The following is a 12885-nucleotide window of genomic DNA, read 5'->3' as shown; positions in this document are numbered from 1 at the left end:
CAAAATTTTTCTTTTTCATATTGAAATCACGAAGTTTTGAATTTATCGATGTTTACATGGTTCTTCACCTAGGAGTTAACATTTGAAAAGTCAATTTTTATTTTTTAAGTCCTTACTTTTAACTCTGTTATGGATTTGATAATTAAATGCATGTCTGCTTAATTTTCTAAAAATAATTAAATTTGAAACTTTGTTTAGCGATTTATTTCTATGAATTCTAATACATCACCTAAATCTAAATCTCAAGAAATGAATATTATGGTGTAACAACTCATTTTAACGATAGAACAAAATATTAGCATATAATACAAAGTTTGGGAACCATAAATTAAGTTTTTTAATTAGACCATGCTTGAACTTTAGAGTGGCATGAAGAAGAAAATAAACGAGGATAATGATGGAGTTGACACGTCAGCTTGCTGACAAATAAGGTTATCAACAACCCTTTTTAGTCAATTCAATAATATGTTGTTTTCATAAATAAATGTCTCTATATAAATAAATAAATAATTCTTATTTTTATTTTTAGAAGACGTTGTCTTCAAATTGTATTATTTTATGGGGCATTTTTTATATCAATGTGAGTTTTTTTTAATAGGATATATACGTGAAACATCTTGATTGTTTCATCAAATTTTAGAGTTAAAAACACACCAGTATTGTTTATAAATTATATTTTAAAACAACTTTGTGATTTTTAGAAGAAATTTAGTGAAGCGTGATATGAATAACTTATTATTATTATTATTATTATTATTATTATTATTATTATTATTATTATTATTATTATTATTTCGTCTTATGTTTCATCAAATTTTAGAGTTAAAAACACACCAGGATTATTTATAAATTGTATTTTAAAACAATTTTGTGATTTTTAGAAGAAATTTAGTGAAGCGTGAATAACTTATAATTATAATTATAATAATAAGAATTATTATTATTTTCTCTTTTATTAGGTTCTTATTTTGAGCTAATTTTAAAATATTTTTTTTCAAAATTAATAAATAAAAAAATTAAAATACCGTTTTCAAAATAAATTTTCCAAACAACATCTAAATATTATTCTATTTATGGTCAAATTACACATTAATAATAAATTATATGGGATGGAGGATCAAATCTTTAATATTTATTGAAAATATATATCTTAAGCAGTTGACTTAGAATCAGAATAGTCACACAATTTAAAACAAAATTCAACTTTGATCCCACGTTATAACTTTGTTCATTTAAAAACAAAAATAATAATAGTCTTTTGGTTTCCTCTTGTTTAAAGTCAAAGATAGTGGCCTAATAATAGACAGAAATAGGGTATACATGCAAATGGTGAAAATAAAATGCACATAATTGAAATAAAATATCTACGTCACACATGAAGAATAGCCACATTTTCTAAATTACATATTGGATATTTAACATTTTTTCTATAAATAACATCTAAAAATTTTATTTAATTGTGTAATAGCCAAAATACAACACCGTAATAATTAATAACAACTACACCCACATATATTATATTTTTCATTTCAACAATTGTAAGGTGAGTATCAAATAATCGGCTTAGGACGATAATAATTAAGTGTTTGGGTAAAATATATATACCTACCGTCTATGAGGTTTTGTGCGGGTATTTATTTAGTCCCTCAAGTTTAAAATGGAACACGTTAGTCACTGAGATTTAAAAATGGTTCTAGATAGTTATTTTGTTAAAGTTGGCTATTTGTTCATGTAAGAATTTTTAAAAGATGTATTAATTTTATATTGTTTTAAGTTAGGTGGCGTATTTTTTTCCTCTCTTTTCCTTTCTCCTTCCTCTCTCCATTCTTTAAGCGGGGGGATAGGAAGGCCATTGGGGTAAAAAAAGAAGGTTAAAAAACACATTTGGTCCCTAAACTTTCATGAAAGTAACGATTTAGTCCCTGTACTTTTAAATTGGTAACAATTAAGTCCTTGCCGTTAAAAATTGGGTTATCACCCCACGCTCCACGTCATCTCATTTTTGACCGCCTTCGTAGCTCCAAGGAGCTCGAGCAACAGTCCGTCGACAAATTGGTGCACAAAATCTACACGCCAATTCTCCTCCGTGAACGCAAACTTAGTAATTATGACATTCGCTTTCGCAATATCCGTCGGCTTGTAATCAGCTTAGGAATGGTGCTAATCAAGCTATTGTACGACATGCCAAGGAAGGCAAAGACGAACTCCGGATTGTTCTTCGTTCCGTGTGTGAATCAATCTCCACACTCCCACACTAAATATGACTTTTTTCATTAAATCCAAAAAGTGCCCTTTTTTTCATTTTTTTCACATCAATTAGACCAGGTCTCCACCATTTCTCCGGCCATAGCTTCTATATGTTTCACTGCCTATAAATATAATCCTAAAATTCAATTTCTCCCTCATTCTCTAACAAAACCCACAAATAAAAGGGGTAATGATTCACATTTCATGTTCTGGGCTTTGATCCCCTGTTTCAGCTTTCGTTAAAAAATATGAAGATGATGAACACAACCAGTCTTCGGTTTGGCCAAACGAATGTTTCTGATGAGACGACGACTCTCTTGAATTTGATTTTGTTGGTAAAAGGGAATACTTTGGATTCGATATTCTCATGTCTCCGACACCGGAGCTCTAGATCTGGGAATCGAAGGGTCGTCGGTTTGCCTCTGGCAACGGGTGCTTCTGCAGACGAAAATGAATGGGTCTACGGATCTTTTTTTTGCAGGCGCAAGAATTTATTTATCACAGCAGTGGCAAGAAGAAATTTTACAGAGGAGTGCGGTAGAGATATTGAGGGAAATGGGTAGTGGATATTCGGCCGCCGTGTAATTAGATGAGGGTCTGGTTGGGGACCTAGGAGTCGCCGGAGGCTACCGCCTACAACGGGGGAATACGCGCGATTGAATTTCCCCGATCTTAAGAATCAAATGTGTTTTTTAACCAAAAAAGAATTATAATGGCGCGTTAGAGAGACGGGAAAAGCTGGCGCGTGAGTCAACGAGATAGTTACTAAACTTTTGGTGAGTGGGGCCCGCGGTGGGAATTGATGACCAGAGGGAATGGATGGGTCCAGCGTGTGGGGCCACGCGGTTGACCGCGATTGGGTTTCACTACCAAACAAAATAACTTTGCGCGCAATAACAACAACAAATAAATAAATAATAAATAATAAAAACACAACCACTCTCATTCTGTCTTATAACTAATAATAATACTCTCCTGCGATGCAAAAATAATAATACTCCAATTATCGTTTGGCGCAAACGCCGTCGTTTTAAGCCCACATTTTCCCTCAAGTTCATTTCGCATCTAGAATCCGACACCAACTCAGAAACACATGTGGTTTATCCAATCTAACAGAGGGAGAGGGAGAGAGAGAGAGAGGAATTCAAATTTCAAGTTCTTATCAACTGTATATATAAAACCAAACAAACGACCAAAACGAACAGAATTGGCATTCAATCAAGCTCAGAGGGAACATGGCATTAATATAATTACTTCTCAATATCAACCTTATTATATCTATCTCCCCTCTGCAGCTGTCTACGCGACACCCAATATATAGTTTGTAGTTATCTCGAATTAAACATGTATTTGAGTCGTCATTATTTGTCCTATATGCTATATACATCAAGACGATTTTGGAAAATCGGGAAATTAAGCATTCTTAATCATTTAATGCCATAAGATCTTTGAATAAAAATGTAAAATTTCCAGCCCTACAGTACTATATATGGAACTGTTTCCAATACCAACATTGATACTCTGTTGGAACTATTTGTTTATTTAACCTAAAATTACATGAAGCAATAAACTAATTGAACTAGTGGTGATATTAGTAAATCCTAAATGATAGACTTGTTTGCTGACAATCATAAACTAAAAGAGAAAACTGTAAAGGTTTGTGGTTAGCCACTCACAAGAAAACATACAATACTGTTCAAAACGAGGGGTTGCCAGCAAATGGGGGTCGAAAGTATTAAATACTTAGTAACTAAGCTTCAGAAAAGAGGATATCAAGAAAAAAGAGAAAAAAAGAGAATCGTGGCTACTGAAATTAATGTCAATTATTTATTTCTCAAAGTTATACATTATGGATATATTGGCTATTAAAATATTTTGGCCAAAGCATTCATTTTGCACAATATTTATATTTGCTACTCCGATGGGAAAGGGGACAAATAAGTCACATGGGCTGCTATGTTTTTGTTTGTATGCAGGTTAGCCAATAATTAATTAAAATAGTGTATTATCTATAATGCATAGAGCAAGCTAATATTCGCAATAAAGATGAGAAGAAAAGCAATACTTTGACAATAAACGAGTATGAAATTTTACTTTTATTAATTATGTATTTTGATCCGATGAAAACGCAACACGTTAATGCTTGGAGACAAATCTACGCACGAAGAGAACAGTTTAGTATTTTTCATGAAAATTAGAGGTAAAATGAGTATGAAAATAATTATTAACTATTACTCACTGACAGTGCGATATATCTACAAGCCACAATTTCCATTGCTTGATCAAATTTATAAAATTTCGTGAGTTTAGATAATCAATAAATGTTTCTAATGCCATGAAAATACTATATTCAACTTCCTACTTTTGCATTTTATTACTCTTATTTTACTTATTTATTGTAAGTTCAAAATTGAACAAAGATTATTTTCAAAGAAAGAAAATCATAAACATATTCTGAGATAATTCTTTTTTTAAGTTAAATAATCAATTTTGTCATGATAATTTTAAAAGTTTAGATTTAATCTCATGATTTAAATCTCCTCCTTGTATTAGAATTATTGCATGTTACTCATTATTTTTCATTGCCACATTCATAGAAAATGTGTCACGCTGCCAAAAAAATGAGTTATGCAAGAAAACTATCAACATTAAACAACATAAAAAAATTTAGAAAGGTTTAACAAAATCGATGACTAAATTGAAACTAAACACTTCAAACTAAATTAAAATAAAGTATTAAAAAATAAAGACTAAAATATTAATTTAACCTTATTTATTATGCATTCATAGATAAAATAATCAAAATATATTATATAAAAAAAACAAATATGAAAAAGACCCAAGGTTGTTTTTTTTTTTTTTTTTTTTTGATATCGACAAAGTTGTATTCTAAAAGAAGGAGAAGAAATGAACACAAAATGGGATCCTCAATTAGTGCGTTACACGCGTAATGTAGAAGGAATCTTTAAAAGGAAACCAACCACACGTGTGGGAAACTTGGTTGTTCTTCGTATTTGGCCCAATTTTCCTCACATGAAAAAGAAGTGACTTGTCCATGTGGAGCCCACCATCTCTTCGTTAATGTTTAAAAGATAAAGGAGGGGGGAAAAAAGTCCACATAATTTAAAACTCCATCCAGTAATGGGTAGTTGACTATGGACTTGGCCAATAAAGGTTTGCTTTATTTAACACCCAATTTGCCTAAGCTGAGTGTGAAAAACCAAAAATGGTCACTTTCCGGACTCGAGACAGTGCAATTTTCATAGTGGTTGATTGCTAAATTCTAATCAATCATTTTACCAACGCACACACAGAAGTAAACAACTACTGCCATCTCTTTTTTCCCTCTCAAGAGTCAAAGAAAGAGCTACCAATTCTGTTGATCAAGCGAGGTTTGACATTTATGGCATGCCTCAATTATGTATATGGGATGGATGTTTTACCATGGATGACATTGATTTCTTTCTAGAAAATAGTCATTGACTTGGGTGGATAAATGATGGAGAGGAATAGGATGGTCAAATATTTCCATTTTCTTGTGAAGAAAACTCGAGGTATCGGCTAATCTAGTTTGACAATCCCTAAAAATAAGCTCCACATGTTATGACTACTGTATTGACTGGCATATCCCAAATACCAAACTCATGAAGCTGACTAATAAATTTAATAATTCCTAGTAAAATATGGAAAGAAAGATCATGAACGCAACATGGCTACCTCCCCATCGATAAGTAGTTCTACCTTTTATATCTGCCCCATATTTATTGGTTATATTGAACAAAAATAGAGCCTACTAATACTTTGATGTCAGGAAAAGGAAGATTCTTACTGATATTCCACCAAGTTTTTTCTTTTTCTTTTTATATACGAAGATCGATGCATAACAAGGTATCTAGCAGTTTATATCATATATAAATTATTCAGATAGGATCATAGGAGGCATACCTTCGTGCTTGGGTAATCTTTATTTCTTTACTGCAAGCATCGAAATGAGATAAACGAAGTTTGGTTAGTAAAATTAAACCCTGCAGCACAACTTTATGATACTTTCTTCTAAATGAAAACTCAAAAGTTTTGAGAAACCTCAAGTTGATCTCACCTTCAGATCCCAAGACGTTCTTTGATGGTATAAAGGTTCAAATGAACCGGAACTAAAGCAGCTTCAGAGTCATCTCTATAGCCGTTATTGTGATAAAACCCGACGTTAGTGCATAATTTAATCTTCTTTTATTAAACACATACATCTATCACAGAGCATTTGCTTTATTTTACAGATACATGTCCACTTTGACGAGATGAAGTTGCATCTTTTCAAGTCCATAAAATTTGTCATAGTAAGTTTGCATGGTTACTTGGCTTCTGAAAAAAGATCCCAGCTTGCCCAGAAACCTGCCTTAACTAATTTCAAACACGTTCACGGAGTTTAATCATGGATAAATTCCCCACGACACTGAGAACTTGATCTAATCAGCATTTATTAACTTGTTATCCTTGGCAGCTCGTAACATCAGCTTGTACAGAAAAAAACCACCATGATGGCAGCCTGGCATTTTGGACGTCATGTTTTCTATATCAATCTGAAACAAGTGAACTCATAAATCTGTAAATCTAAATAAATAAATAAGCAAATAATGTTTAATTGTGCTCCCTATTCAAGCTCCAATCTTTTCTAATTCTAGCAAAAAATGACGCATTTAGCAAAATCCATCTCTGCATCATTCCGGAACAGGGAAAAGCATCAATCTCTGCATCTAAATTTCAACAACGGTTTTTGAATTGCACTCCAAGTCTAGCTCAGTTCTTCCTAATCCTACCCAACAAATGACGCACTAAACAAAATCTGTTTCCATAATGTGGTGAACTATTTCAAGTCAAGTTCCAATGCTGAGGGGAATATTTGATGACAACTACAACTACTACCATAGCATTTAGCAATCTTTTTAGATTTGACGGGGCAAATAAGTCTTCATTGAACCAGCTTCTTCATGGTTTCAAATATGCATTCTACCATAACCTTTTTAGGTTGAACGGGAGAATTGAAGCCTCTAGTGCTCTGGTAGTTTTGTAGATTACCATGAGAGTTCAATGGAATCGGAGCATCTTCTTGGTTATACCAAGATGGATAAAGATGGACAATCTTATCCAATCAGTTGAATCTCTGTTGGGAGTGCTGATGGGAGGTATAAAAGATTCAGCCTTGGGAAGAAGTATCACAGCAGTTGCTGAAGCCGAAGGTGTGACACAATAGTTGAAGAACTAAGAGCATTCAGTACGCACTGCCGCAACTAATGGTGCGAACTAAAGTGGGAAAAGACAAACAATTGACTGAACCTGCGGTGGTTGGAGACATTGGGAAGTTGAGTGATGCAAGCAGGTAGGGAAAGGAGAGATCACCAAGAACATTACTTGTGTTCAATAGAACAGATCCTGATGGATGGATCTTTCAGGAATGGCACTGGCCTGGTATCAATGAACAGAAAGCATCAACTAATTATGATGTGGAGTTAATTTTAAATAACTCTAATGACCCACCAAAAGCTAATCTGTGTCAACTTCAATACGGCACATCTCCCTCCAACTATAATTTTTCATGGTCAGTCACCTCCACCTATATCCTCCATGGACCCATTGTTGCAGGAACTTGATGCCATTTTGAATGATCTTGAGTACAATTAACCGAGCTCAACGACTGATGAAAGCTTCAATAGGTAGGGGACCTGGTATTTCTTAAACTAGAGCCATATAGAAAAAAGAGCGTATCAGCTAGGTGATCTGCAAAATGGGCACCAAGATTTTACGGTCTTTTTCTAGTTTTCAAAAGGGTTGAAAAGGTAGCCTTCAACTTGACCAACCTACAACAGCGGGGAACCACTCAAACTTCCATGTTTCACAGCTATGTGCACCAACTTGAACCCGCCACCATTACTCCTCAGCTTGATTCAATTCATGAGATCCAACCATAACCAGCAACAATGGTGGCAGAATGTCCATCCAATTACACCATGGGGGAACTGGATATCTTCGTTCAGTGGGAAGAAATGCAGGTAGAAGAAACTACTTCGGAAGAATTCAAGAGGATGCAGTGTCCAAACTTCCACCTTAAAAACAAGGTGAAACTCCGAGCAGGCGATATTGATAAAAATAGTAAGTGTACAGTGCATTTTACTCGAGCTCAAAGAAAGCTACGTCGGTCCATCCATACAAGGCAAGAATAGAGGGAAGTAGTGTAAGATTTAGAAGAAGGGCACACGGGAGTCTATTCCTGATGTAAATTCTGTTAGTAATAAAATGAAGTGATGTAAAGGAGAGAAGGAGTCGGTTGTTTTAGTAGGAAAGTAGTGACTTCTAGTTCTAGCTTCATTTTGGATAGCACAAGACATCTCAAATTTCTGTTAGTTCTTGTGAATTATTGTTATTAAATTCACTTCCCTAGCTCTATCGTAATTCAGATGCGTTTCAGTACATGGACACTGATAGAAAAATATTTTTATACTGACCAATGGAACTGTGTACAGTTGAGTGGACTCATAGCCATCTTGTGCACTTTTATACAATTCCTGAATTTCTAGAGACTCCAGATTGCACTTCATGAAGAAAAATGCAGCCGGTCTAACATTTAACTCTCTTCGGGATACACCAATAAAAACTGGGTTGCTCTGCATAAGTTATAAAAAGAACAAATTACAATAAATATTCTTAGAAAAGCAATTAATTGAATTGCGCAACCACAACAGATAGCTCCCACTTGAGTTCAATAGAAATAGTTAAAGAAGAAATTAGGATCCTCCTAAACAAAATACATCATATAAGCGAACTGTTAACACGAGTGCGGATTTCAGAAAGAGACCGAGTTTAGGAACACTATGCATGGAACCTGTAGAATGTGACGGGGCTTGTAACTATGTTATTACCATTCCACAGTTAAATTGATGAAATCGCCTATAGCAAAATTTTCCTATAAACATAGAGAATTTTATAAAAATATTTAAAAAAAAACACACACACACACATGGATAACTAGTTGATAGAAGCCACTAAGCACCCCCACTGACCACCAGAGACACAGAGAGGGATTGTCCATACAAGGGATTCGGCTGGTACTCCAATTTCTTCAACAACTTCACGGATAATGCTGTCAAACATCTCCTGTGAAATCTCTCCGTTAATAGTATTGGAATCTGCAAAACCTTCCACACGGTCATGGGAATCTATTCCCAGCTCCTGGGGCTGCAGATATTAGACATTTTGTTATTGGAAAACAGATGGGCAGGCACAGAAAAGACTTTCTAGTGAGGTAAAAAAATAAACAATAAAAGACAAAGAAGATTGTGTGCATATAAACAAACAAAATACTGCTCTGACTAACTGAGTATTTTTAGTGTAAACAAAAAATCGAACCAAATAATTAAGTCTAATGGTTGCCTTGCTTTGAGGAATACGGCCATATTCAGGCTCTATAAACAAGCCAAAAGATCATCATTTAAAGCTATAAAAAAAATGAAACTCTGAAATTACATAGGGTTTACCTCTGGATGACCTCCTGGAAATACAAAGTGACCTGGAAATTCACCTACATTATTACTCCTCTGCAACAAAACTATTTTTCCATCTGATGTCTCCACAATAGCACCATTACCCAGAGGACTTGCGGTGTGTTGGCAGCAGATAGGGTCGTCTGCAGAAAAACAATTTGAAAGCAAAATAATTGCAAATAATCCATGCAATTTCAATGCGTTTGTGAATTCACTTCCAGAAGATATGCATTCTCTATCATCTAGTTCCTAGAATCAAGGGTGTTTTCTAAAGTAGTGAGTAAGGTTATAAGCTGTACTGATTTACATAGTAGAGTAGCATCAATACTTGAAGGAACTTAACAATGTCCAACACTTGGTTCCTGTATCCAATTCTAGAATCGTGGAGAATTACCTTCGGCTGGAACAAGGAACTTCTCCCAACAAGGACTTAAGTTTGTTCCCACAAAAGTCCTAATAAAAGGAATATGAGAGAAATCATTAATGGACAAAAATAGCTTGTGCAATCACAATGTTATGGTTAGCCTTTTCCTACTAGACACCACTAGAAATAAATTTGAAAATTAGCATGATTGATGTAATTGCAAACAAATTCACGAATAACGAAATTGACTTTTAATTATTGGAACTAATATAATCCTGAATCACATAAGGAACTAAAGTAGTTTAAAAAGCTACTGAAATATTAGTAAGAAGATTATATTCTTTAAGGAAGAGATAAAATATAGGTTCTCAAACAAGGGGGGAAAAATGAAAGAAGTCTTCCTTTTCTAGAGAAAAGTATGGCGGGAGTTCAACTGCCAATATATGAAGATTCGATGGATTTCCAATAGGGCATCACATCCTTCCATTATAATAGCTTCAGGAAATACTTTCTGGAAAACATATGCATATAACTCCTAGGAAATAAAAGCTCTCGAAGGACATCCCACGTCAATATGAAAGGTGAAGTTACAGAATGGAATGATAGAAGTCAAAACAAATTTCAAAATATTAATATTCATCAAATCCTGTCAAATTTGTGAACATATAAATGTAACAGAGATTGAGAAGGACCTATAATCTGTCAAACCTAAGTGGAGGCGTACATGAGAATCTTCATTCGGACAACCTCCTTCACTGTGTAATGCGAATCCTCCATACTGAAAAATGAAAGTTATTGAGAAAAAAATAATAGTCGATACTCTATAACAAAAATAAATAAATAGGTCGATACTCTATAACAAAAATAAATAAATATGTCTAACACATCTGAAAATAGGAGGCGAAATGTTGGTGAACTAATAGAATTATGCTAAACGTTGCGTCACATTCTTTAACTCAAGGATGGGGTTGAATACATCTACTTCCCATTGCTGGAGGGAAAAATAATATAAAAAGAAATTATGAAGACACCTGATTTTATATGTCAAGAGAATTGGCAGTATTGAAGCAGAAATATTAGTTAAACAAAATTTTAAATACAAGCTACTGCTGGACGCGATTGAAACAAATATTTGTTCAATGTTTTGCGATTCAGTTTCCAAATAACGATTAAAAGGTAGATTCAATGTTGACGAGTAGTGATATTACATAAATTATGAATTACGTAATCTATCTAATTGTCAGAAACAAATCAAACCAGCTAGTTAGAGCACAAAATTTAAAAAAAAAATGCAGATAAGCTTAAATCAAAATAAGACAAGCGTACTCTGAACTTCTTTCCATTGAACAACGACGAGTTTGTTTGAAGCCGTTGATCCCAAATCTATGAGCAAAAAGATATGAAGGGAAATTAGGGGGAAAGAGAACTGAAAACCATATCCACATTGTAGTTCTGCAGAGTGAGAGATTTCTAAAGACTTGAGCAACAATAAACTTCGCTTCTAGCCTTCAACGGAAAATATAAGCCAATATTTTGGTACGAACTGGATACACTTGCCTGTACGACTAACAACTCTGACCTAATCAACGTGACAGAGTGTGGCGCTCTAAAATATGTGAAAGACTAGAACAGGATATGAGGATAACATAAATGCTTCCAAAAGCAGGATCGAATTGATTCAACAATTTCAACAGCCTTATGAATAAATCCTTCCCCAGCATTGGCTTAAAACGAAGTTTCTACAGCTACAGCGTAAGAACAGCCACGAAAAAACGAAAAATTACAGTAAAATCTTGTGTCTCACCTCAGAAATGGAATCCTCCAAGCTATTATCGGGATGCGGAATCCTATCGTACCTCTCGCTGAAAGCTACGGAAACCTACCAACCGAGAATTACAGATATGAATCAGAAATTCAATTCTGAAATGCGCATATGAATCAGAAACAGGCAATGTATGGATTCGGAGAAAGCGGATGGAAAAATAGAGGACCTGTGATGGAGGAAGACCAGATGGACATGCGATCAGAATCTTGAACGGGGAGCATGGTTCGTCCGCTGCCTTCTCCATTCCAGAGGTGCACTGTAGAAGAGAAGAATTGCTAGTAGTACGATGCTCCTATGAAGACGACAAATATAGTCTAAAGCTGGGAAAAACAAAACGGAGAATTAGCCCGCCAATGGTGTTTCTACATTAATTTCTAATGGAAAAAAAAAAAGTAGAAGATGATGAAAATTGAAAACACAGAATTGCCCCTGAAATTATTTTTCCTATTAAAAAATAAAAATACATGTTTACCCAGTAGAGATGGAGAATCCCTTTACAAAAAAGGACTATTTTAGTCTTTTTATCAAATTTGTAAATTTACAAAAATGACACTTGCAAACTAATACATAAGGTAGTGGTAGTTTGGTACTACTTACTACTTAGCACCTAGCTACTTGGAAGTTAACACAATTTAAGAAACAAAATTAGAATTTTGTTAATTTATAAGAGGGAAAAAAGGGGGGAAGTCACATTGCACCTCAATATTCCAACTTATCTTCTCCTTTTCCTTTCCCGTGGAATCACGATCATGGACCAACCTTTGGAATTTTAGGGATGTAAAAATTTTTTCACAAGTAGGGTGTCCAACAGGAAGGGAGAAAATTCCCATTTAAAACAGGGTTAAGATTAATTAGGGCGATAAGAATAGGAACATCTGATCTCAAAGAAATGAATTATATATATTTACTGTTGAACT

At 34.3% G+C, this 12885-nt stretch overlaps 1 protein-coding gene across 2 annotated transcripts; it reads right to left on the bottom strand.

Moving 5' to 3' along the window:
• Positions 1-6451: 6451 nt before the first annotated feature.
• NUDT9 (nudix hydrolase homolog 9) lies at positions 6452-12375 on the bottom strand. Of its 2 annotated transcripts, XM_022290601.2 has the most exons (9): positions 12135-12369; positions 11948-12022; positions 11470-11526; positions 10836-10921; positions 10174-10232; positions 9774-9922; positions 9331-9474; positions 8745-8903; positions 6452-6824 (listed from the first exon to the last, which is right to left on the bottom strand). In XM_022290601.2, exons 1-9 carry the CDS (start codon positions 12210-12212, stop codon positions 6711-6713), a joined length of 921 nt encoding a protein of 306 aa, XP_022146293.1. In that variant the 5' UTR covers positions 12213-12369; the 3' UTR covers positions 6452-6710. The 2 variants fall into 2 exon arrangements, with proteins under 2 accessions (XP_022146293.1, XP_022146294.1); XM_022290602.2 differs by lacking the exon at positions 10174-10232 and having other exon boundaries at positions 10852-10921; positions 12135-12375.
• Positions 12376-12885: the final 510 nt, after the last annotated feature.

The sequence above is a fragment of the Momordica charantia genome (assembly GCF_013281855.1).
Source record: "Momordica charantia cultivar OHB3-1 chromosome 2 unlocalized genomic scaffold, Mcharantia_2.0 BLBB01000002.1, whole genome shotgun sequence".
NCBI lineage: Eukaryota > Viridiplantae > Streptophyta > Magnoliopsida > Cucurbitales > Cucurbitaceae > Momordica > Momordica charantia.
The sequence above is the reverse complement of the archived record's forward strand: the minus strand, read 5'-3'. Positions and strand labels throughout refer to the sequence as shown.

Excerpts from the sequence above, each read along its gene's own strand:
- NUDT9 (XM_022290601.2), bottom strand. The coding sequence starts at position 12,212 with ATGGAGAAGGCAGCGGACGAACCATGCTCCCCGTTCAAGATTCTGATC. Across the intron at positions 12,023-12,134 it reads CTGGTCTTCCTCCATCACAG|GTTTCCGTAGCTTTCAGCGA; the intron begins GTCCTCTATTTT and ends CTCGGTTGGTAG. Across the intron at positions 10,922-11,469 it reads TCAATGGAAAGAAGTTCAGA|TATGGAGGATTCGCATTACA; the intron begins GTACGCTTGTCT and ends TTCATTTTTCAG.